Source organism: Panicum hallii, chromosome 6, assembly GCF_002211085.1.
Source record: "Panicum hallii strain FIL2 chromosome 6, PHallii_v3.1, whole genome shotgun sequence".
Taxonomy (NCBI): Eukaryota; Viridiplantae; Streptophyta; class Magnoliopsida; order Poales; family Poaceae; genus Panicum; species Panicum hallii.
Window position 1 is genome coordinate 3,650,088 of NC_038047.1, and position 25,242 is coordinate 3,675,329.

Sequence of the window (25,242 nt, forward strand, 5' to 3'; positions counted from 1 at the left end):
GATGTAGCTACTATATATACTACCTATATCTATATGTGTGTACCATCAGTGATCAAAAGAAGTTTTATTTTATCTGTAAAATAATCTAAGCGTCCTATCGGTTTTTGTCCTTGTGGCTCAATGCAATCATGCATCGTTTTTTGGTTTCTAGAACGGTGCTCGTCATGAGAGCACTTAATTTGACGACTAAGTATTGGTTAAAAAAAGTAATTAAAATGTTCGATTCTTAGGTTGTGTATGCATGTCTTATATTTTGAGAAGATGAGGTACTATATACAATGATTGAATGAATATACAATGTCTTATATTTAGAGTTTAGAGTACTAGCTAAAATTACGAGTTTTTTTTAAAAAGGGGATTAGAAAAAATTAAAATTCGTAAAAAGGGGTGCCAGTTGGGAAAATTTTGAGAAATGGGTGCCTCCCCCCGCTGAACGGGCGGAAAGAAGCCTCCCGCCCACCCATCGGGCGGGAGGTTCGAAAAAAATTTCCAAGGGCCTCTTCGCGAATAAGAAAAGTTTCTTATTTGCGAAGAAGTCCCTGAAGCAGGCCCTCCGCCCGGCCAGTGGGCGGGAGGCATCCCGCCCGGCCAGCGGGCGGGAGGTCCCCCCGCAGGCTATTTCAAACTCAGACTTCTATACTTCGTAGAATTTATGTTTCACAAGCTATTTGAAATTCAGACTTTTTTCAAATACAAAATTTATTCGCCATACTCTTATGTATGCATATAAAATTTTAATTCAATTTTACGAAGAAGATTATGGTATCTAAAACTCGTACGAAGATAGTTAAACGATAACGTTTTGCAACGTAGAATCCAAATATTCTGTCTTCAGTCAATGCGGCAAATATTACAAATACACATCCAGGTGTGATAAAATCTCAACGCGGCAAATATTACACATGAGCAAACAACGTTCAAATAAAATTGCAACTACATGATGTCTGATGACGTACTAGCACTCGATCGGCGACGTCTCCCACTCCTTGATGCAACCGGAGGTCTTCCATCTGTAGCGTGACCTGTAGGGCCAGCTTCAGCAGAACTGGGGCCAGCATCATTGTTTGGACAACGTTTATACGTGTGTCCAATCTGATTACATGCACTGCAGCGCTGTATCCTCGGACGGAGCTCTAACTCATCCATATCATTACGAATACGCTGTGTCTGACGGCGCCCTCTCTGAACCCGTGATGATCTTGGGTCTGGAATATATATAACAGGATTCGCTATCTCAGTGAACGATCCAACCAAACGGAACCCATAGATCTCATACTGCCAGGTGCTGGCAATTTTCTCCTTTCTGAAGTAATGGGAAACATATATATCGACAGGATGTCGAATATCCGCACAAGCAGCCATTACATGAGAACAAGGTAAGTGCAGCAATTTGGGCCTTATGCATGAGCAACAACAAGTTCCATCAAACTTGAGAATGCACTCCTTTACAGCAGTTTGACGTCTCATGCCATGTCGCGCCCTGTCTTTAGGAGATACCTCAAACTTGAGCTCCTGTGTTCCACATTGCAGTACGTGGTGTAACCGGGCGCTTTCTGCCTTCTTAGTCATATATTGTGTTACCATGAATTCAAAATTTCTGTCAGGATCTCGCATGAATACCTGATTATTAGTGAACCGGTTCCTAAAGTAATCGGTACACCCCCGGACGATGAATTCCACAATTGCAACCAGTGGAAGCCCACGAACACCTCGCAGCACCCAATTGTAGACCTCGGCGAAGTTGGTGGTCATTATGCCGTACCTTGCACCATCGGTATCATAAAGTAACGCCCACTTCTCCTTGGGTTCATTCTCAATCCATTCAGAAAAGTTTTTCACCACTGAGCCAGACCTTCTGCGAGTACGTGCAGTATCTGTTGGCAAAGGGCACAAAGCCTCTGCTTCATCATGTGCAGTTATGTTTTTTGATGCGTCCTCGGCTCTTTTCTTCCCGGTCAGTTCATCAAGTTTCTGCCACTGCTTGTTAAATTTTTGCTGATTCGTTTCCTTGCATAGCCTCTTGAACATATCCATAAGGTGCTTGTTCTTGAATTGCCTGAAAAAGTTTGCACCGATATGTCTCATGCACCACCTACTGCGAACATCACGCCACTTGGGCGGCTCTCCGATCTCCACACACCCCTGCTGCAAATCTAGTATTGCCCTCAGTATGTCGGCGTGACGATCATAAATCAGGCAGACATCTTCCCTATCCCGAACGACTGCAAGCTGAACCCGTTCCAGGAACCAGTACCAACTGTTCATGTTCTCACTCTCAACAAAAGCAAAAGCAACAGGCAGCAATTGATTGTTTTCATCTACTCCAATAGCTGTCAGCATTTGCAATCTATACTTTCCTGTGAGAAAGGTCCCGTCGATGCACAGGAGAGGCCGGCAGTGATAGAATGCTTTAATGCATGGACTCAAGCTGAAAAAGACCCGCTGCAATGTGTAGGGCGGACCTTCTCCTCTGTCTAGAGTTTTCAGGTCATAATAGCTTTCAGGATTTCTCTGACATAGGACGGCCAGCAATCGAGAAACATTATCATATGCAGCCTCGAACGTACCAAACCTCATCTCCAACACCTTTTGTTTTGCACTCCACGCCTTGCTGTACGAGATGGTATACTTGTACTTTTTCTGAATGTACCTGATAATAGACTTTGGTTCGTATGACAAGTTGTCTACTATCGTCCCGTACATTTCATTTGCGATGTATTGCGACGTGAGGTTGCGATGGGTCTTCTGCACCCCAAGCAAATGACAAGTGTGCTGAGTGACAATGGAGCATTCCCAATAATCTTTCCATTTACCCTTATAGCCATGCACCCGCCATGGACAGCCCTCCTTCACGCATACCACATCGTACTTACGAGATTTGCACTCGACTGTTTTAAATTCTCGCATAAGAGATAGAGACCAGCACTTAACAGCTTCCTTCACCTCTTCAATTGAGTGGTACCTCGCACCCTGGATAATTTCATTCTCCCTGCAATCTGAAGGCCAGCTAGATCCATCATCTATGACAAGATGACTGAAGTCGCTGCTTACCTAATTTTGAGGCACATCATCGTCATCATCAGACGAATCGGCATTCATTGCTTCGTCCAATTCACGTTCTTTGTCTTGCAGCTGTTCAACAATGAAGGGTATGTTCTCCCCCTCATCAGCCACGCATTGAGATGCTTCGGTCCCACCTGCCTCAATGTTTGCCCCCTCAACTTGTTCATCAATATTTTCATCCCCCGGAGCAGCTTTAATATTTATCAAAGGGTTCCGGTGCACACTGACAAGGAGTACCAGTGGCCATTGCCAATGACTTGCATTTTGCAGATAATTTAACCAGTCCTCGTTGCATGCAAGTGGCATCAGCTCCCAGATCAAAGCGTCAGTGGTACGATTAATGACGCATTGAACACTAACAGTGTGTGTCTCCTGATTAATCCTTAATCCCCTCATTAACCAGTCGCATAGGGATTCAAATGTCCTCTCGTGCGGTCTGGTAATTCCTCTGACCGCACAGTTGAATTCACTTAAATCTACCCCATTTGGCCCATAAATCACATTTCCTTCTCCGTAATATATACTGAAAATACCCTTCTCCGAAGACATATCTGAAAATACCGCATAGTTGAATTAACTAGTTATACTACATATTAATACACAACGACGATCCTAAGTTTCAGCGATTCTCAGATTATATTTTATAAATTCTAAACTATTCAGAATATCAATTATACTAAAAACAAATAAAAATACTAAAAACTATTCAAAACATAACTATTCTAAGAAATATTTCCTAGATTATAGTTATTTTCAAGTAATTATACAGCTAGAATGAGAATATACCTCCAAATCGACGTGTGAATAGGGCTTCGCCGCTTCCTCTTCTCTCTTCCTCTCCTTTCTTTCTTTTTTTCTGATTTTTGCTGAATAAAATGAAATTTTTGGGGCTGATTCGGGCTTATATAGCCGGGGGGGACATCCTGCCCGACCAAAGGGCGGGATGCCCCTCAGGACAACATCCCGCCCTTTGGATGGGCGGGATGCCCCCGCCTGCCCCGGCAGGGACCTCTTCGCAAATAAAAAATTCGCGAAGAGGCCCTCAGGGAACGTCCCGCCCACTGGATGGGCGGGAGGTCCCCGGCCCCACGCGTCCCACCCAATCAGCGGGCGGGAGGTACCCATTTTTCAAAATTTTCCCCACCGGCACCCCTTTTCCTAATTTTTTTATCCCTTTTTTAAAAAAACTCCTAAAATTACACAATGCATCACGCATGACATTTACGGCCTCGGCCCACTCAGCTCTAGACAATTTTGATGTTGGGCCATCTTTTCCTTCTGCACCCCTTCACGGCCCAATCAGTTCATCCTCTTGGTCTCCTTTATCAACTGCAAGGCTTGCTAATTAGTTGAGATCAAGGTTGTCAAGATCCCGATCCAAGTAGTAGAATCTTGCGATACAACGATCAAATCATGATGAAATATCTTGTAGTATCCTAATTTTTATAATATTCCGATCTTGCATGAGAGTTTTGTATGAACCAGCAAAATAGGTACAAAATAGGTACGGTCTTAGTAAGATTCTGATTCTAACAAAACCTTAAAAATAATAAAAGTTAGATCATCTCTATGAGAAATTGATATCAGAACTTTTAGATTGAGTTGTTAAATTACTATTTAAATTAATGCGGTTTGGAAACAACGTGAGTACTCAGATTTCACTACTACAGAACCCTTGATCAGTCCCGGTTGATCCCGGTTTTCCAATTAGGACCGCGAATCCGGGACTTAGGATCACACACCATTAGTCCCGGGTCGGGCAACCGAGCCACCAAGCGGGATTAAGGTTAGGTTTGGTTACTACAGTATTTATTATAAGTCCCGTCACATCAGATGTTTGGATGCTAATTAGGAGTATTAAATTTAGATTAATGACAAAATAAATTCCATAACCCCTAAGCTTTTTTGCGAGACGAATCTATTAAACCTAATTAGTCTATAATTAGCCTATGAGATGCTACAGTAACATGTGTTAAGCATTAATTAAGTAGGCTTAATAGATTCGTCTCGCGAATAATTCCTAGGCTTATGCAGTTGGTTTTATAATTAGCTTATGTTTAGTCTATCTAATTGGTATCGAAATATTCGATGTGACAGGCCTTATTATGAGCATATGGAATCCAAACAGCCCCTAATGATGGACCTTTAGTCTCGGTTGGGGGCTCCAGCCGGAACTAAATGTCTCTTCCACTCCCTCCTGCCTCCTACCCGTTGGATCTGGAACTGATGTTGGATCCGGAACTGATGCTTGCCCCGAGCCCAACATCGGTCGAGACTAATGACAAAAACCGAAGAGGGGTTCTGCCGTAGTGTTTATAAATTCTACTAAATTATCAGAAACAATATTATAGGCATGCATTATTGCAACATATTAACAACTTTATAAAACATTATATTCTACCAAAACCCGAAATTGGATGATTTTACGATACTTGTACGATTTGACTGGCAAAAAGGATCCTACTTAGGATCTGATATTGACAATCTTTGTTGAAACCCACCCCTAATCCCCGACCCAACCCACAGCAAATCAACTCTGATGCTTTGTCTTTCCTCTAACCCATCCCATAATTCTACTGGCTGAACCCAATCAATCCTACGCCATCAGTAGGTAGAACCCTGGATTTGCTATAAGAACCCATGGTCAGCGTTGGACGCAACGAGCAAGTACTATGCTGACTAGATCAATCACAATACAACGCAGCGTGCACACACACGGTACGGGCAGATGGATTTTGATGCGATGGAGACGGGCAGATCAGTGACCATAAAAACGTGTCGTTTTTGAACCGGTCAGTCCAACACTAGCCAGTGTTTTTGAACCAGTAAGACACGCATCATGCAGAATTCAACCTCAATCTTGAACTGACCCGTTCTGGAAAGAGCACGCAAATTAAATCTTGAGCTGACCTCGTACAGCCGTGCCATCTATCGAGTTCTCCGTGTTTGAACACACGTGCGGTGCAGGTGACTTTTGTACGTAGCCGTTAAAAGTCAAACGCGACGTGTCCGGCTGTCCCTCTCGCGCTCCGTCCTCATCTCCTCGTCCATTATAAATAGGCGCGCCATTGGCAGCTGCATGCATCCATCCATCCATCGACACACAAGGGCATCCAGTCCCGACCAGAACAAATTAACCACACAGCGCTCGAGCGATCTTGAAGCCATGGCGTCGTCGTCGCCGCCGCTCACCCTCCCGCTCCAGCTCCTGCGGTACGGGACATCGTCCTCGGCCAGCGTCGGGCTTCGGCGGCCGCTGTACCGGCCTTCTCCGTCTTCCGTCCGCCTGCGGGCGGCGAGAGCCCTGAGACCCGTCGCGGCGGCAGCTTCGTACCACGACGAAGCATCAGGATACGCTGGCGCCGGCGACGACGGCATCGCTGCCGCCACGAGTGTAGCGCTGCACCAAGTGGACGACGCGGCTGCGGCGGCCGAGCTGCGGGCGGCGAGGACCGTAGGCCGCGCTCGGCAGCCTCCCGAGGGGCGCCCCGGCAAGCCCAAGGAAGGCCGCGGCGGGAAGGTTCACGCCGCGCCGACGACGTCGGCGGCGAAGCGAGTACCACGAGCACCGGCGCCGCCCGGTTTGCCCAAGGAAGGATCCGGCGGCCAGGGCGGAAAGATCCACTAAACTAAAGAAAGTAACGGCAAGCCAAGCAACCAATTGAAGGGACTAGATCATAATTACTGGCTACTAGCACAAGTATCTTTTTTTTTGTTTAAAACCGAATTGGAATTTGGGATTGGAATAAGATTCCGAGATGAAAGAGGACGTGTAACAAGCCGGCGTGCGTACGGTTTGTGACTTGAAATTCACACACAATGGTCCCAGATTCACTCGAAGAGAATGGAATCAAAGAGTTCAGTAAACAGTAGGTGTCTAACTACTACCTATCGTATTTTCAGCAGCATTCAACATGCTTGATTTATATGCTTTGCTGAACTAGTGTTTCATCTTTAACACTATGGTATCCTCTTATACTCAGATCACTTCGATGACCCATGAATTAGCGACATAAACCAGCTACATGTTATGTGTAATCTGTAACACAATGCAAGCATACATATGATGGTCGATCTACCAGGATGGTGAGAATATGCCACCTAATTAAGCAGGCGTCTTCTACCGCCCGCCTCAAACGTCTCGGTTGCTCAAGCTAAAGTTGCGTGTGTGGATATATTATTGAAATGTGAGCCAATTTGGCCCCATTTCAACCTCTTAGTTTTCTAGATGAAGTCTAGAAGTCATTGCTTGAATACAATTATGTTTATCAATTATAATGTTAAAAATTAGGGAATTTTCAAAATCCAAAATATGATGATTGAACTTGTCGTATTATCACTCAAATATCTATTTTATTGCGATCCTTAATATTATTTATTATAAAAAGTCTTCAGAATTTCCAATATTATAACTGTAAATTTGAAAAAAAATAATTATAAATAACAATATATATATATATATGATAGTAAAAAGATATTTTATTGCTGTACCAATTATAGCAAAGTCGCAACCACACGCAACCCGGCCAGCATGAAGTGCTGGCCCCAAGTCACTGTCACAGCCTCCCATCCTCGCCCTCAGCGACCCCAGCAGAGAGGGACTGGCTTATAGCGCCGCAGCGCGTGTCTGTGGGGACACCTTCTTCTCGCCTTTTCTTCCTCCTTAGTATGACAGGGAACGACACAGCTACGTTTGCTTGACGTGAAGCGGACGACGTCGAGGAGGCAGTCGCGGAAACCATTGGAGGGGCTGCGGAGAACGTAGAGGGAGGAGACGAGGTGCACGGCTGTCATGTGCTGCGGCCTCCTCCAGCCGCGTGCCGTGGCTGCCATTGGCGGTGGAGCGCATGTTGTGATGATCTGGCACAACAGACGACACGGGGGAGGTGTGGGGATGCAGCGACGGAGTCCGGAGCCGCAGGCGGAGGCGACGATGAGAGGTTTCGCGATGATTCGTGAGCGCTTGACATGGGACAATCGGCTCGATCTCACACAAGCAACGATCCAACGGCTAGAATTCGCCAGCGATGTGGCCCGGTTTAGGTCCAGGAATCGATTGTAAAGATTTCTATAATTCTAAGTTATGAATACAATTCCAAGATCTTCTTTAATTCTTCCTCTAAACAAGGGATCTAGAGCCACCTCCACTAAATTGTGTTCGTGATTATATCAATTCCACGTTGCTGACCTTGGTTCTATTAATGTAACATAAATCGTATCTCTAACTTGATAATAAAGTCATTATTATTGGTTAATATTTATTTTTTTATTTTATTGTATACATAATAACTATATTACATAAAAATTTTATACCTAACGATCATAAAACATATGATACTTAATTTTTGAACTAGAAATTTAAGTCATTAAAAGTGAGTTATTACTTTTCATGAACACTTTGCGTGTGCCGTTAGATAGACTAGGATAGTATGGAATGATGTATCTATGACAACACACATTGTCAAATCACTTTGCATATTGGTTTCACCTTTTATATGACAAGCAGGTCTAAGTAAAAACATTATACATCAAGAGTCCGCATGTGTGTGTTGTAACAAGGAAACATCATATGCAGAACAATTTTATTGCTCAAATTTTACATGAGCACAAATATTCTTGTAATCTATTTCGTTGCTCATGTTACAACAGTGACACCAATTAGGATGGCACTCTACTAAGATTTATGTTGGCTTCTATGGTTTATGCCCTATTCATAGGAACACAAGGGCCATTTTCTTGTTGGCCAAGTGCAAGCTTTTTGAGCCTTCAGCTACAAAATATCTTGTAATTTAGTAGGAGTCTCTTAGTAGACACCATTTGATGGTAGAGTTCCATGGACATCCCCAATATGAAAATAATGCATGCCCTTTGTTCTGCATGTCCTTATAGAAAAATTATCAGAAATATTTGAAAAGTTTAAAGAACCATATATATTCACTAGATCTATACCTGTGCGATGCTATGGGAGCTGTAATTTTCCTGATTATCAGGCATTACAATCTAGCAATATGTTGTTTTGAACCAATACACACGCATCAACTTTGAACGAACTAAAAGAAAAGGCACATGAAAAATTCCAAAAGATCAAATTTTGAACTTATATTCCATTATTGAACTCGTCAATTGAACCACAGAGGATTTGCTCATTCTTAATCCAACGATCCGGAATCCATGCTCATTGATCAGGGTATATATAAAAATTCATTTTCTAAAACGTCATGCCTCCTTTTCCAAAATCTCCATGATTGTATCTTGTGGCAATAGCAACCGGCACAACCTCCAAACATTACACACAAAATAGAACACTGTCAAAAGAAATTGTCAAAATAAAAAAAGAAATTAATGACACAACTCAACATTGTCAAAAGAAATTTCAATAAAAAAATTGCACATGGGATAAGACACTGATCAAAAAACTATAGTATTTATGGCAGAAATATTTAACCACAAAATTCCATTAACTCTATCCAAGATCATGTATGCATCGCCAAACATCCAGTGATGAAGTTAATCAGAAAATATCACCATGTACCGTATGTAGCACCCGTATTTTTGGTACTGTTTATAACTACTTGCTAGCTAATACTAATATTTAATTTTCTTTTAATTCATCAGATTTTCTCAAATTCTTAATGTCCTACAAAAGCATTTAACAAGGTGAGTCTACTCTTAAACATATCACAAAACCTTAAAATTAAGGGCCCATTTGGTACGGCTCTAGCTTCTTCTGAAATGGTTCTGGCTCTTACTTCTCCGATGAGCGGTTTTTTCTAGCTCTTGATTGGTCCTTTAGAAAAATATTTGGTAAAACAGTTTCTCCTATTCTTTTACTGAAATAGAACGGGATTAAAAGTCCATAATACCCTTATCTCTTTACTTCTCTTTTCTTCCTATTCTTTTCTTCATCCATTTTTCTCTTTCCTCCCTTTCATTTTTCTCCTTCATTCTTTTTTTCTCCTTGCTGTCTGCCTGCCTTATCCCCTTCCTGTGGTGGCTCCTTTTCTGGTCCCGATTTCTTATCTCTTTGCATCGCTCACGCAGTTTCCCATGCCTCGCACCGTCTGGCAAGCAGGCTCCGCGCCTCTACCTCACGCCAAGGAGCCGCCCGCGCCCTTGCCTTCCCGCTGCCGTCTCCAGCCACCTCCGCTGCGCCTCTCGCTCCTACCGCCTACCTCATCATACTCCTGTCGTTTCTTTTTCCTCCTCCGAAGCAGACAGCGGTTCCTACGATGGATGACTAGGGGCGGCAGCGGAGGCTGGAAACGAGACCCTGACGGTGCAAATCGGTAGATCCGGTGTTGGGCTAGCCGATGTCGCTGGAGGCGCCGCTCCAATCCCGGCCATGCGCCTTGGAGGGCCGGCGCTAGGACCGCGAGGCGCTCTGCCGCCGCATGTGCGCCTCCAGGTGCGGGGGCGCATGCTTGGCCCAGCGGCCTAGGCATGCCCAGGGCGGCGCTCGCCGACGGTAGCGCCTTGCCCACCGGTGCACCAGCAGCCGCCTGGGTGGGCCTGGCAACGGGCGGGTGAGCCGCGGTGGCGGGCAGGCGGGCGGGTTGCAGCGGGACGGTCGAGCGAGCAGGCTGCGGCAAGACGGTCTGGCAAGCAGGCTGCGGCGCGATGGCCGGGAGGGTGACGGCGAGGCCTGCGATAGCCGGCGAACGGGCTGCGGTGCAGCGGGCGGGAGAGCGGTGTGGCAGCGGGCGGCGAGGCCAGCGATAGACGGGCGGACGGGCTGCGTCGCGACGGCTGGGCGGGAGAGCGGCAGTGCGCAGCTCCGGGGGGAGGGGGGTGGGCGTGGTGGTTCTGCCGGCAGAGGCAGGGGACAACTGGAAACTGTTGTTTTATTAGTAGTAAAGATATTTTATAATTAACTCCCAGTACATAACATGTAGTTAGTGTCTTCCAACAAAAAACATAATTAATTGGCATGTGTCATCTGTATGTCATCCTTGCAAAAAAAATAGTTCTAAAAAAAAGTAATAACTTAACTATAACCACCCGTAATTTTATTCCGCACCTTTTCCACCAATCGTGATGCTACTACATGCTTATCTAACCCATCAATTAGATCAGGCCACGTGAAATCCTATGATTCTTTTATTTTCCATGCAATATACACAGTATGCATTGAATTGACGGACTACTTAAATGGAGTGATCGAGTGGCACGTGCAAGTAATTTCAAAACTTAAAAGTTGTTATTTTTGAATCATCCATCAAATTCAAATTACAATTGCACAACCGTGTCTCTTTCAGCGAGACCTTCAAAATAAGCTCCCACTTGCATATATTTTGATAATTTTTTTCAAGCATACATGAATTGCTTTATGTAGAATAGTTAAATACCAAAATAAATTAGTTAAAATTCTCAATTAATCTGCTAAAACTTGCTTGATCATGCAATAAATATTTACTCACCATAGGAAAGTTGTGTACCCCTATCCGCTAATCACACCAACCAATCTATCTTCACAATATCAATACCAATATCCACTTAACTTAATTCAGGAATGTAAAGCAATATTTTATAAAGCTATAAGCAACTTTTGCAAAAGTTATAAGTAAATTAGAATACTTTAAAAATTATTTTCTCTCATTCAAAAATATATCATTGAAATATAGCGGTGTAGATCTTGTTTTGAAGCTTTTACTGAAACAAGCGCAATGGTGCAACCAAATTTTGATTTCGATGCTCACGTTTGAAACTACGATCTTTTTATTTTGAAATTAGGTACATGCATATACTTGTCCACCCTCCCCGTATACGTGCATAGGCTGATATCATTATTCTTTTTTTTCTCTCTCCGGACGGCCGTAAATTAGCCGTTGCGTGTGTAGTAGGAAGCTTTAGTTTTGAGCCACCACACCGTCGCTGTCTTGTCGGGCCCACATGGGAATGGAACGGAGATTTGAGACGCACGGGCGCACTACTACGGCCAGGACTCTGACCCGTTCAACACATCTGCTGAGCCGCTAATCCCAGTCAGTCCACGACCACAGCCAGTACCTAGTTTTGAAGCGGTAGCACACGCGTAAGCTTTGACTTGAACTTTTCATCATGCAAGATACTCCAACCGAGGTGTACCCATTCCTGGCTGTGTCTGAACAACTTGGCTTTAGTCAAAGTCAATGAGGCCCCCCTCGTGTCAATCGGTTACTGTATAAAGGTAGAGCTCGACCACCCGCTGCAGGCATCGAACGAGGCTTCGGCGCATCCATCAGTGCAAGGGATCCATCGAGGAGGGATCATCGATTCATCCGTGGTTGAACACGACCAAGAGACCGATCGTTCCATCACCGAGAGCTTGAGCCATCTAGCTAGCTGCCAGCTCGACAGATCCGAGGCCGAGCGAGCCGCACGGTCGCCATGGCGTCGCCGTCGTCTGCGCCAGCTAGCCCGCTCCCGCGGCATCAGCTGCTGCGGAGCGTGCCGTCCGGCCTCGGCGTCGCGCTCAACCGCCCTCCTGCGCCACCGACCATCAGTCTGGCGAGGGTGCCGCGAGCAGTGGATGCGGCGGGGGCGTCCCAGCTGCGGGCGGCGAGAAGAGGCGCTTCTTCTCCCAAGGGAGGCCCCGGTTCCCCAGCACAAGGCGGCGGCGGGAAAGTTCACGCAGCGCCGCTGGCAGCGACGGCGCGCATGGTGATGCGGCGCGGACCCACCCCTCCTGGCCGCCCAGCGGAAGGCGGCGGCGGGAAAGTCCACGCCGCGCCGGCGGCGTCGACGGCGCGTTTTGTGACGCGAGGACCCGCCCGGCCTAGTTCTCCGGCAGAAGGCGCCGGCGGACGTGGTGGGGTCGTCCATGCAGCTGATTCTTGATTACGGCAGCAAGGAGCTACTTGCTGATACTAGTGTTTTCTTCAGTTTTGTTGTATGAAACCGGATCAGATTGCATGATCGACTTGGAAGTTCAGACTAAATTGGTTGAGTTTCACTCGACAGAGAATAGAACGCGAAATACCCCCTCTGTATGGATGTTGAGCATTTGGTCTGTAAAAAATCGAGCATGCATGCATCCTCTGTCTCCCATCTAGTGCGAGCTGAAATTAACTGAGCCTCTAGTGGTTGCTATTAGTAAATGGTGTTCTCAACTTCTCAGGCTATTCTCCATGTAGGATTTCGTTGCACGATTTCATAGAGTGCCATATTATCTAAGTATATTTGAGTTCGCGAATCAAATAAGACCCCCCAAATGCAAAGTTTCATTTCACAATTTCATAGATTAGCCATACCATTTAATTGTGAGGCATGTGATTGAGCGCAAATGCATGAAATGAAACTTCATAGCTTCAATGTAAGTTTCAACAAGTTTCATAGCATTGAAAACAGTGTATACACAGTTTCATCCTGATGAGACTCGTTCCCTCTCTTTCTTCATAATTATTTTGCTATGTCATCCCAAAGGATGACGTATTATTATATTTAATGCGCATAAAATTTTTATGAAACTTGCACTGGTATTAGCTTCATAGCAGATAAGAGATCAAAAATAAGATTGCAACATAGAAAAAGATGAACGACATGGCTTTTTATGTACCAGAAATACTGTCGCATTAACGCCCACCTTATGTCAAACCCAACTTTGAACTGGTAATGGGGTAATTTATCCTTGGTTGATGAAGGTACTAGGTCTAAAGAGGCAAAATGGATCTTTTTTAAGAAAATCTTGATTTCATTTAGTTGGACACCAAATTTGATCTGGTGGCTCAGCCCAGCCCAGCCCCGCCCAATTGCAGGCCGAATTTTATCAAGGTTTTTGTTCTAGCTTGGCATGGACTTTTTTCTTTTGAGAAATGGGTCCATCTAATAGGCCCCAAAATAGGTTGGCCTTTTCTTTGGCCCAACCCACCATAATGGGGCAATTTCTTCGCAAGCGTCCTTCGTTCTTCAACCCTGATGAGGTGATCAGTGAGCTATACAGTACCCTACTGGCCGCCAGCAACTCCACTGGCCGCCAGGCGGAGCGCGCGCAGCAATGGCCGCGGCGGCCTCCACGGCGCCCTTCTTCCTCCTCCTGTCGCGCCAGCTCCTGCCGCTGCGTTCGGCTCTCGCCTCCGCGCCGTCCAGGCCGCCGGCGGCTCGCCGCCGCTGCTGCTTCGCGGTCCTGCAGCAGCCGCGCCGCCGCTGGGCGACCGCTGCTCCTGGCGCTACTTATCCAAGGGAGGGAGAGGCGGCGGCGGGCGGCGACAAGAAGGCCCCGCCGCCGCAGCTGGCGCGCAGGACGGCACCAGGGGACAACAAGGGGCCGCGACGGGCGGCGACAAGAAGGCCGCCGCTGCAGCGGGCGCGCAGGACGGCGCCAGGGGATCGGCGGCAACGCCGGCTGCTCAGAAGGAAGCGCGAGCCGCTGCGGCGGGGAGGAGGAGGCCGTCATCGTCCGCCGCGCCCAAGGGCGGAGGGCAAGGCGGCCGAGCGGCGGCTCCGGTGAAGCCCAAGGGGAACAAGGGAGGGCGAGGAGGCCCCGCGCGGCCGGGCGGTGGCCCGAAGCAAGGGCGCGGCGGCTGCGGAGGAATCATCCACGGTGCTCCTCCCTCCTCTTCGCCGCCGTCGTCGCCGTAGCTCAGGGCGACGAAGGAGCTAGCGAGCGAGAGGATCCAAGATCGGAAAATCCAAGACGATCGATATCAACCAAGTACACAAGATCATCAAGTACAAGTAGTATAACTAGCTAGCTGCTGGGTGGTAGATTGGATCGCGAGAAGCATTTGTACATTTTCTGTTTGCATTAGATGAGACCGGATCCCAACATGTTCTTGTGCATAAAGTTCATGGGAGTAGGTAGTACAAGAGTTGTTCGATGTGTTTAGGTACTGTGACGCCAACGCAAAATTTCACTAGCTAAAAAGTGATTTCGACCACCAAACGTTCAGCGAGTACGTATACATTTTGCTGCCATGTATAGAGAGTGATTTCATCAGATGTGTACCTTGATTAGACTTGAATGGCCAGCATTAAGTTGAACTAGTGACAAGGGGGATAGCAAAATAGTGGCCAACTAAGGCCAGTCCCAGCCCTGCAACTCAACTGGTTTTCATTGCATTAAATATCTTGTCACGTAAGAAAAAACTGAAGTGGCGGGAGAGTTAATAAGGAGAGAAGGAAAAATATAAAGAAACCATGTCTTATACAAGAAACTATATCTACGCAAAAACCAAAACAAAAAAAGAGATGATAGGGGGAGAAATGAGAGAGAAGAGATATGATTGGATAGCAATTTATTTTGAAGAAACTATACATTGGGAGTGCAGTTTCTATATATAGTGTCTATGTGACATGTCAAAAATAAAAACTAATAGTAGTGTATTGGGTTGGAACTGCCCTAAGACCCTGTTTGGTTCCACTAGGGACTAAACTTAAGTCCCACCATATTTGGTTGTAGGAACTAAAGTCATTTAATATGGTTGTGCAAAGACCCTTATATCCCTAATCATTTAATGTGGGCGCAGGAGGGAGGGGGGCTGTGGCAGCAATAAATGAAAGGTACTCCTAACTCTCATAAGTTACAACTTTAGAACATATGGACCTTTAGTTCCACTAAATCATCATGTTTGGCACTTTAAGAATTTATTGGAACTAAACTTAAGTCTCTAAACATAATAAGCAATTGCAAACCAAACAAACCCTAATCCTTATACACACCATGTCATGCACACACTGATTCTCATATGACTTCACGAGTCGATCATCACTTACAATAAGACAATGATCCATTTAGGCCAGTCTCTGTGGGGAGTATCGTCGCACAGTTACCAAGATTGGGAACTTGGTAACTGTGCCGGAGGAGTGTCATGATGATGATACTCATCTCTCGTTACATAAAACTCCTCCTCTGTCCTTATAAATGACTCTGTCATGTCAGCAAATTTGCTGATATAATATGGTATTTAATGCTCATGATATTTCTATGACATTTTTATTGAGATTGACCTTACGCTGTAGCAGTTTTTTCTCATATTTTTCGCTGAGTTTTAGAGGACAGTGTTAGCTATGTTCAGCAAGTGCACCTTGTTGTTGCAAAACTTCAACTTGATCTTCTTCTATTTGTGTATATGGATGCACCATGGATGTCTCCACATCTTGGCACGGCCAGCGCACGGATCGCGGCAACCGGAGCTAATGGTAGAAAGGGCTGCCACACACACCTTTCTATTCCTTTTAATTTAGGCTGGATTGCATATTCGTCAGCGAGCAGAGAGGGCAAACGGCATCTTGTCATATCAGGCGGCTGCAGGTGAACGAAGCAGCCTGCTCCCAGCTCGCAGCTGGCTACTCCCTCCGTCATAAAAATACAAAGAAGTCAAATAACTTTAAATGTGATTAAATTTATAAAAAAATTACTAATATTTATATCTTCAAATAAATTTAGCATAAAAATATATTACATGATTAATCTAGTCATACTTGTTTTATAATATATATTTTAATAATATTTTGTATAAATTTAGTTAAATTTAAAATTATTTAACTTTTCAGGAAACGAGAAACGGGAGTTGCATTCTAAAGTTTTAGGACAGAGAAACTCGCTGAACAATCGTCCGCGTAGACAGCCATGGTTGCCCTGATGGTCTGATGGAGATCGATGGGCAGTCTGAAGAAGCAGGCAGGCAGGCTATAGGCATAGTCACACGGAACACGGTATGTTGCGACGTTCCCCGTTCCTGGAACTTTTGTTCCGGATCACGGAACAGGAACGCAGCGGTACGGTCGCAGGATCGTGGATGGGACGCATTCCGGTGGTGCTGGGTCGTCGCGCAGGAGATGATGATGCAGGCGAGGGCGGGAAGAAGGGCGGGGCGCGAGCTGGCGACGCCAGCGAGGGTGGAAAGAAGGCACGGCTGGCCCGTGCGGAGGGCGGGTGGGGTGCCGACTGCCGAGATGTGGAGGATGGTGGCGGATGTGGCGAGGCGCTCGGCCATGGCGGGTTTATTTGCTCGGAGCAGGAAACAGAGCGCCGGCGGCATGTTCATCGAGCTAGTGAGAAGAAGATGGGAAGGGGTATTGGACTCACTTGTTAGATTTCTTATGGGCCAGTTACATGGAATGAAAAGCATGAAGCCCAACTTGCCAGGCTGCCCAGCAACAGAAGGCCTACAGCCGTCGGCCCAGCGTCGCTCTCCAATTCACGCAATCATGTATTCTGGTTTTGATAATGGACAGTACATAGCAATTGCATGTAAAATATTTCTATTAAGTTATTACCTAATCAAAACAGTAGCATGGAGCAACATTTAAACCACAATTAATATTTCTTTGTTAGTTAATTTTCAGGTACGTCGTCCCGATTACCTAGGGATCATGATCCCATCCTTAAATCAAACGTTCCAAACATGTATATCCTGTGAGAACCGGAAACTTAAAAGTTGTCGATCCATATCCCACATACTGCATTCTTGTACCTACGTACCGGGCTTACGTACTGGCAACTTTTATGATTGTAGCTACAGGCCATGAATCCCATCAGATTCAGAGGTGGAATCATGGCCGCCTCGACCTCGATCGATGGGAGTCTGATTGGCCATGGCAGCGTCCTCGGACCGGCCGGCTGGGTGATTCATCACTTGTTCTTGCCCTATGCTGTTGCTATGATTTCGATCCGTTCAAAGAAGCTGCATCAGTGGCAAGTCCAAGCAGGACCAGATCAGGCCGTCAGAGTCGCAGTTGTGAGACACTAGTCTGTAATTCTCCAGGTTAGGCACCCAGACAAGAGTAGACTCCCTTGACCAGTTGACCATGCAACCTGTTACCGATGTGCATGTCACCGTTCTTCTTTTTTTTCTGAGAAAAAAATTTGTCGTCTTCTCTCATCAATGGGCTGGGCTCACCAAACCATGAGTCTATCTCTATTCTGCCGTTGCCGCATAAATATTCGTGCACGGCACCGGGGCTGCAACTGCTTGCTGCACCGGCCACTGCCTCCCTCGCTCGCTGGCTAGGCTGACGCCAAAAAAAGTCCGCGGCTGCAGCCTCCGCGCCGCTCCCGCAGGCAGCTATAGCGCAGGCACAGCCATGGCCGCCGTGGCCTCCTCGGCGCGCGCCCTCCTGCTCCTGCTGCAGCCGCGCCAGCAGCTTCTGCCGCTGCGCTTCGCCTCTGCGCCGCGCGGGCTGGCGGCTCGCCGCTTCGTCTGGGTCCTGCAGCAGCAGCCGCGCCGCTGCTGGGCTGCCGGCGCTGCTCCCTCCCGCAGCGGCTCCGGCTGCGGCGACGGCTACCCGCAACCGCAGGCGCCTCCCATCGTCAGGCCCGAGGGTGCTCCTGCTCCTCCTCGCGAGGAGGGGGAGGCGGCGTGCGGCGGCGGCAAGAAGGCCCCCGCAGTCGCGCGGGACGGCGACGACAAGGGCGCGGCGCCGCCGCCGGCTGCCCAGGAGGCGCCAGTGCGGGCGGCTGCGGCAGGAAGGAGGAGGCCTTCGTCTTCCACCTCCACTGCCAAGCGCCGCCCGGGCGCCGCGACGAGGCAAGGCGACCGCGCGGCTCCGGCGAAGTCCAAGGGGAATAAGGGAGGGCGAGGAGGGCCCCCGCGGCCGGGCGGTGGTCCCAAGGAAGGGAGCGGCGGCCGCGGAGGGGTACACCACTAGTCGTCGTCGTCGTCGTCTCAGCTTAAGGCGACGAAGGAACGAGAGGATTGAAGAAGATGCCAATCAAGTAAAAATTAAGCTAAGTAGTAAAAAGGTAGATTAGATCGCGAGCCAGCGGTACATTTCCTGTCTGCAATCTGCATTAGATAAGATCAGGTTCCAAGATGTTCTTGTAATCTTGTACATGAAGTTCATGGGATGGGAGTGGGTAGATTCTAGAAATGGTTTCACCACATGTTGATCGAGCAAGTGTGTGTGTCACTGTTTTTCTGCAACTGATCCATGAGCTGGTATTTCTGATAATGGCCGGAAAGTGATTTGCTTAGTATACTAATATTGCCGAGTGAGGCTGGTTGGATTCGTATGCAAGCAGACAGGACAAACGGGTAGGGCTCATGGCGTCAGGTGAGGCTGCTAGCTAGCTGGTGACACGCGAGAGAATCCCAGTGGGAGAGTGGATAGCCATGGCTGTCCATGGAGTGGGTGAACATCGACTACGGACATTGAATATGCTCGGCTTGAGAGTTGGTGGCCGAGTTTAATCTTCTTCTGATCCAAGCGTCCCTCCCGCTGACTGCTCTCGATCTGCTGCACGTTCAGATCAGGTATTGAGGGATGGTGAGATCGATCGGTCGATGAGACGATGAGAGCGAGGACGACGACGGTGGTTCAGGCCGTAGCGCTTGTCTGCATCGCCTTGGTATTTTTCACGCATCGTCATGTCTGCAGGTGTCAGTTTTGCTTCTGCACCGGCTTTCTGTTCTGGCCACACGTACTCCGATTTCGATCAAGCAACTGCTGCACTTGCTTATTTTACGGAGCAAATGGAGAAGAAGCGGGAAGAGAGAGGGCGGCCGGGCGGCGTCGGAGATGGAGAAGACGGCGGCGGCGAGGAGGAAGGAGAAAACGCGGCCGTGGAGACGGCGGAGGCGGACACCGATTCGACGTCGTCGTCGTGGTTGCCAGCGCACCCATGCTCGGTGCTGCAGCGCGTCGTCCGGGCTTGCGCCGGCTGCGTGCTGGGCCTATGCGGGGGTTCTGCCCGTGACGGTCCACGGCAAGGCACGGCCACGGACGCTGGTGATCCCGGCGCTGCTACGTCACAACCATCAGAGGCTGAGGGAAGCGACAAGGTGGCTCATGTAAGTGCTTAATTTTTACCGTTTTCTTTTTCTGGAGTGCAGAGAATTTATTTGGACAAAAATAGATGTTTTTGCGTATTTGTGTAGGTGTTTGCCTTCTCTAATGGAATCCTATATATTTAGGCCTAAGTTCCATGCACACATGGAACTTGTTCAGAATAGCAGAACTATTGTATATGCACTAATAGAAAAACACTGATAAGTGCTGGCTTATCCGTGCTGATTATTTGAAAAAGACATGGATAAGTTGCCATCCGTACCAGAATGTTCAAGATCATGCTGGCCCTCTATGACGATAAAAGCAAACTATGCTAAAAAATTCGTCATATATTCCATGTGTGCATGGAACTTAGGCCTAAATAGGAAAATGCATGGAAAATCACTAGAATTTCTTAAAGAGTATTTTTGTCACATGTTTTGTCAATCGTACCACCACACGTATTTTGAACTTAAAACTCCAATCATACACAAAGAAACAAAAAAAAATTATCGGGGTGTGAATCGAACTGGTCCAGAAAACTTCGGATTTATGAAAAATTCATAAACTTGGTCACGAGAAAAGTGGATTGTTCAGTAGTGAAATTGATGATGTTTTATATGAATATTTGTGGTGGGGGCCGGGACATGTCTTTTACTTATTCTAATATCAAAACCTTCCCTCAAAATTCATAACTTTTGTAAAATAAGTGTTCTAAAGCGAAACCCAAAACTTTCATCTGAGATTAATGTGTCGTGCAAAATCAATTAACCAGTTTGTTTGTGCTTGTGTTAGCAGCAGAGGGATTTGGCAGGCGCTCGAGTGTTGGCTAGAAGAAGGCCTCCAGGGAGGCCCGGTGGCCCAAGAGAAGGGAGGGGTGGCGGCGGTGGGTCACACCACTAGCCAAGGGCGCAAGGCCCAGTTCAGAACCTTAGCAGTTTTGCACGGTGAATTATGGTTAGGTAGGTTAGGGGCTGTTTGGTTGCCTGATTCCAGCCCGACCAGGCTCTCGGCATGCGACTTCTAAGTGTTTGGTTGCCTGCGCCAGCGGCCGAGGCAGGCTCCTGTGGTGCAAGATGCGCCTCCCAGCCAGGCCCGCGGGAAACGTAGGAATCGAGCGTTTCCGTCAGGCTAGGCCGGCGCGATGCAGGCTGGGATGCGCGAGCTGCATGAGAGGAGAGAGCAGCGGTGCAAGGACAACTCGTGCGCCTAGGCAACCAAACAGCTTCCCTGCTTGGCCATGCTGCATGTGCCCAGGCAATCAAACGGTGAGCAATTGCATGGCAGCAGCCTGGCCAAGGAGAGCCTGGCTCGGCGGTGCGATGCAGGCTGGGGCATGCGGGAAACCAGACAGCCCCTTGACTAGCAGTTCAGAACCTTATAATTTGAGCAGAGTTTTCCCCTCTTTTCCTTGCGGGTTTGCTGTTTTCCCTTTTCAGCCTAGGGGGTTCAATCAGAGGTTCAAATTGCTACGAATGTCCATCTCTTGCTAGGAGAAGCCTTACCCAAGAGCTTCATGCTACTGCTGCCTGAGATTCAGTTCATGTCAGCAAGCTTGACAGTTAATTACATTTTTTGTTTCATACATTTTTATATGATAAATAAAGTGTTGCAAGGAGACTTTATTATGTTTTATCCAAATAATGTATTTTGTGCCGCTTGATTATAGTCAGTGAAAGCTTAAGGTTGCAACAGAATTGTTGGCGTAGTGATTGAACATCTTTCATTCTCTGTGCAAGACAGTAAATAAAATACAAAAAGCTGATCAACTTATGGAGCGCAAGCAACACTTGACTGATTCTATGCTACAACTTATGATCCCAACACTTGACATTAAAATCAGAGATGCTTTTTTTTTACCTTGCTTGCTTATTTTTTGAGAACGCAGAGAAAGAAAAACATGCCTCTGTTTCTACGACAGCAGCTGAGGAAGCATCTTCTTTCAGGGAAGGTCAACGGAGCTGGTAGTCGCTTCCATTCCAAGCTCAGAGCTCCTCCCCCAATCAGCTCGCGTGCTGGGCTAGCTACCTCAATAGATATGATAGTCGAGAATTGGAGATAGAAAGATGTAACTTCCATCTTTTGATATGAATCAATTTATTTAAATACTGATGGAGAAATATATTATTGCCTTGTTTTCTCTGAACGTCAAGTTTGATGGAATGGTAGAGATTTTCAAGTGTATTTTTCCTTTTTGTTTCAATTTGAGAGTGCTAGAATTGTCAAATGTTGACGTCTAGGAAAATTATGGCCTTTTTCTGAACTTGAAGTTGAATTCAATTTCAGAGCGCTAGAAATTCTGCAAAAGCTATGTTTGCTGATTCAACATATCACATGGGGCAATTCAGCTTAAATCTTTTGTTCTGCTTAACTAAATTTTTTTTAATCATGTTTTTCTCATGTCAGTTATGCATACTGTCCAAACAAGCCATAGATTGGCAATGCATGATTGTCTAGACTGTTGATTTCTAGTAAGCCTTGGTTTGTAGCCTATTCTTTGGATGGTTTCATAATAATAAAATAGTAGTAAGTGATCAAAGCATATGGAAGAATGAAGGTGGATGCGTGTAGTATACAAATGAAAGGAGCAGGGAACAAAGTACGGTTCCCAAAATTGTAGAACTCGACGTGTAACCTTGGAACGGCAAGGAAGTGCAGCTTAGACCAGCAGTTGAAGGTCAATTGCATCACACGTCTACCACCACTACTGCAGAATAGATCTTTGCGAACGGGTTTCACCATTACTTCAATTCAAACGGTGATAATTTTTTACCGCTGGTTCGTAAGTAGCTGGGTTAGATCCGATAGGAAAAAAATAAATCTGAAAATAACAATAATAAAAAACAGAAAACACGGCCTGTTGACCAGCTACGACTGTGACCTGGGTGCTCAACATGTCTGACCGGAAGCACTGATCATGTGGCCTTTTCTCTCTTTTTTTTGAGAGGGATCATGTGGCCAGCAGTGGCTTTTGGTACGGCGGCGAGCCATGTCCGCGTGTGGTCTTGTGCTGCCACGTTAGCCTCTGCCTCGGTTGTCGTCAACCGGCCATCGTCATACAGACACCTACCCTGCACTGCACTGGAGTGAAGTTAGCAAGAATGCTCGGTAGTCGGTACGGACGATTTTCTTGAGGGAGAATATGAACATCCAGCTGCGATACAGCAGCAGACCGGGCATCTCCTACAAGCTACAGCAGCTCATGCATGATCTGAAAACCAGATGCATGCAAAACTGTAGGTTGGGATTTTTTTTTTGGATCCGTTTCTGGTTTGAGGTTAATGAGATTCTGTTGGAAATATGTTGAATTCTCCTCGAATTCAAATCAGTTTACATGCAAAACTGTTCATCGCATTCTCGAGCGCCGGGATGAACACACGGAGCATCAACGAACACGAGGTTTACAAAACGGTGCACGTTTCCCGTTCACCAAGCAGCTGCATCGAATATTTATATATTTATATGTGTACTATCCCCCTACCCGCGTAGTTCAGTCAACAGAGTCTGGACACGAGAACAAGAGATAAGCTCAATAATTGTTCAGACAGCTCTATAAATGGTGCCACACCATCGTTCACCGTCGCTGCAAACGCACCACCAACCAACCGACCTCACAAGGAGTGCTCGATCAAGAGCTCGAGCGAGCAATGGAGGGCAACAAGGTAGTAGTGCAGGGAGCGGCGCTGGAGCAGGGGGAGGAGAAGAGAAGCTTCCCGGCGAAGGGGAAAGCAGAGGAATCCATGGCGACGGCGGCGGCATCGTCTCCGGCAGCCGTCCTCGCCTTCCTCACGCGGCCCCTCTCGCTGCTGCGCCACGTCGCGCACGGCTGCGCCGGCTACCTCGGCGGCCTCGCCTCACGCCTGAAACCCGCCGCCGCCGCCGCCGATGCTGCTGCTGCCTGTCAGCCTCAGCGAGAAGAGGGCAGCGTCGAGGCTGCAGCTCTCGTGACTGTAAGCACATCCACACACACGCTGAAAGCCACCTTTTTTTTTAAAAAAAAAACTGCAATTGCAAGCTCCTTGCCGTCGATTTGAGCTCAATTGAGCATCATATGCAAACTGATTCAATGATGAGTTCATTCTCCTCCCTCCTGATGATGATGAGCTACGATCTTGTGCGCCTGCAGGAAGAAGAGGTGTTGGTGGTTCAAGTGCGGTCGAGAGCGATGGCTCCTCAGCGGCCTCGCGGGCTCAAGGAAGGCAAGGGTGGCAATGGCGGAGCACACCGCAAATAGTCAGTTCGGTTTTTGCTTCCAAGAAATCAAGGGAGAAGGATGGCTCAAGCAGCTGTCTGCTGCCTCTACATACTGTTCAGATGGCCCTCTGCCTGCTGCATCAAACTTCATTGATGACATGATGTACTCTCTATGCAAATCAGGAGTGTAGAACTAATGTATGATACTACTGAACTACGAGTTGTAATAACTTGTTTCCCACTTATAAAACGTTCACGTTTTGCATGTTGACGTCCCGGGTCAAAGATCGCTACCAACTTATTAGTTTCTTGGGAAGGATGCAATGATTCTTGTTTGAATGAAACTGACAGAACCTCTGGTCAAAACTAGCACTTATTCCCGGAGTCCTCAGCCTTAACCTTAACCTCGTTGTTTGAAGAGCTCACCGGTGATCGATCAGCGAGTTTTGGGTGTGCGTTTATTCTAGTTTGATTCAACGCCCATGTCGCGTGGTGCTGCATTTATTCCTTGTTTGCTTGACTTTTCCTTCATTGGAACTTGGAAGACACTTTGAGTATGTAAGTAGTAAGTTGTTTCAAACCTCGCTGCCAATAATTAACCTAAGAATGATGATTTACTTCATGTAACTCTAGCTTTCTTCTGCAAATCCTGATGAATCTTGCCCAACATCCATAAATAGGTTATGTTCATGTTCATGGAGTTTGCTCCCGTGGTAATTATAAGATGTACATGTCACAAAACACGGACATGTTGGAGATAGTCTACAAACATACATCGAAGCTCATCAATATGTCCTTGTCATCGGTAGGTATTGGATCATGTACATCTTCGTGATGGAGCACATAGCTAAATGATTCTTTATTTGTCTCTAGAACTTATACTAGTGTTACATAGTGTGGTACGACATCCTGTATTTATGCAAACACTATCAATACACCAAAACCTTAGTTTAATTAAATCTACCATAAATCTGTCTTGGTAGTGTAGTTATTTTATACGTTACTATATGTGTTTTTCTATAAACCTAGTCAACGTTAGCAAAATTTTGACTTTCCACAAAATTAAAATGACCTACGCTTTTAAAGATCAGAATACCATACAATTTTGAGTAAGATTCATATCGAAACAGAACTTATCACATAAGAGGTGGGTCACTGCCTGTCTGCCTCAGCTCTGAATAGCCTATGTTGGAGGAAATTTTCAGCCGGGTGGCGGAATGCACCCGTCTAATCCTAGTCTAGGATGAATTTGGGGGAAGTCAAGGAACGCTAGATCAAGGGGTGAATGAACACGGAAAG

At 46.7% G+C, this 25,242-nt stretch overlaps 3 protein-coding genes across 4 annotated transcripts; all 3 read left to right on the forward strand.

Moving 5' to 3' along the window:
* Positions 1-6,193: 6,193 nt before the first annotated feature.
* On the forward strand, positions 6,194-6,913 carry LOC112898542. The gene has a single exon (XM_025966878.1). It carries the CDS (start codon positions 6,230-6,232, stop codon positions 6,689-6,691), a length of 462 nt encoding a protein of 153 aa, XP_025822663.1. The 5' UTR covers positions 6,194-6,229; the 3' UTR covers positions 6,692-6,913.
* Positions 6,914-19,114: 12,201 nt separating this feature from the next.
* LOC112897923 lies at positions 19,115-21,407 on the forward strand. Its single transcript, XM_025966327.1, has 2 exons — positions 19,115-19,772; positions 20,548-21,407. Exons 1-2 carry the CDS (start codon positions 19,350-19,352, stop codon positions 20,650-20,652), a joined length of 528 nt encoding a protein of 175 aa, XP_025822112.1. The 5' UTR covers positions 19,115-19,349; the 3' UTR covers positions 20,653-21,407.
* Positions 21,408-23,345: 1,938 nt separating this feature from the next.
* LOC112897902 lies at positions 23,346-24,208 on the forward strand. Of its 2 annotated transcripts, XM_025966299.1 has the most exons (3): positions 23,346-23,366; positions 23,435-23,699; positions 23,876-24,208. In XM_025966299.1, the coding sequence occupies exons 2-3, from the start codon at positions 23,490-23,492 to the stop codon at positions 23,981-23,983; spliced, it is 318 nt and encodes a 105-aa protein (XP_025822084.1). In that variant the 5' UTR covers positions 23,346-23,366; positions 23,435-23,489; the 3' UTR covers positions 23,984-24,208. The 2 variants fall into 2 exon arrangements, with proteins under 2 accessions (XP_025822084.1, XP_025822083.1); XM_025966298.1 differs by having other exon boundaries at positions 23,351-23,699.
* The last annotated feature ends 1,034 nt before the right edge of the window (positions 24,209-25,242 follow it).

Excerpts from the sequence above, each read along its gene's own strand:
- LOC112898542 (XM_025966878.1), top strand. The coding sequence starts at position 6,230 with ATGGCGTCGTCGTCGCCGCCGCTCACCCTCCCGCTCCAGCTCCTGCGG.
- LOC112897923 (XM_025966327.1), top strand. The coding sequence starts at position 19,350 with ATGTCTGCAGGTGTCAGTTTTGCTTCTGCACCGGCTTTCTGTTCTGGC. Across the intron at positions 19,773-20,547 it reads GAAGCGACAAGGTGGCTCAT|CAGAGGGATTTGGCAGGCGC; the intron begins GTAAGTGCTTAA and ends TTGTGTTAGCAG.
- LOC112897902 (XM_025966298.1), top strand. The coding sequence starts at position 23,397 with ATGGAGGGCAACAAGGTAGTAGTGCAGGGAGCGGCGCTGGAGCAGGGG. Across the intron at positions 23,700-23,875 it reads AGGCTGCAGCTCTCGTGACT|GAAGAAGAGGTGTTGGTGGT; the intron begins GTAAGCACATCC and ends GTGCGCCTGCAG.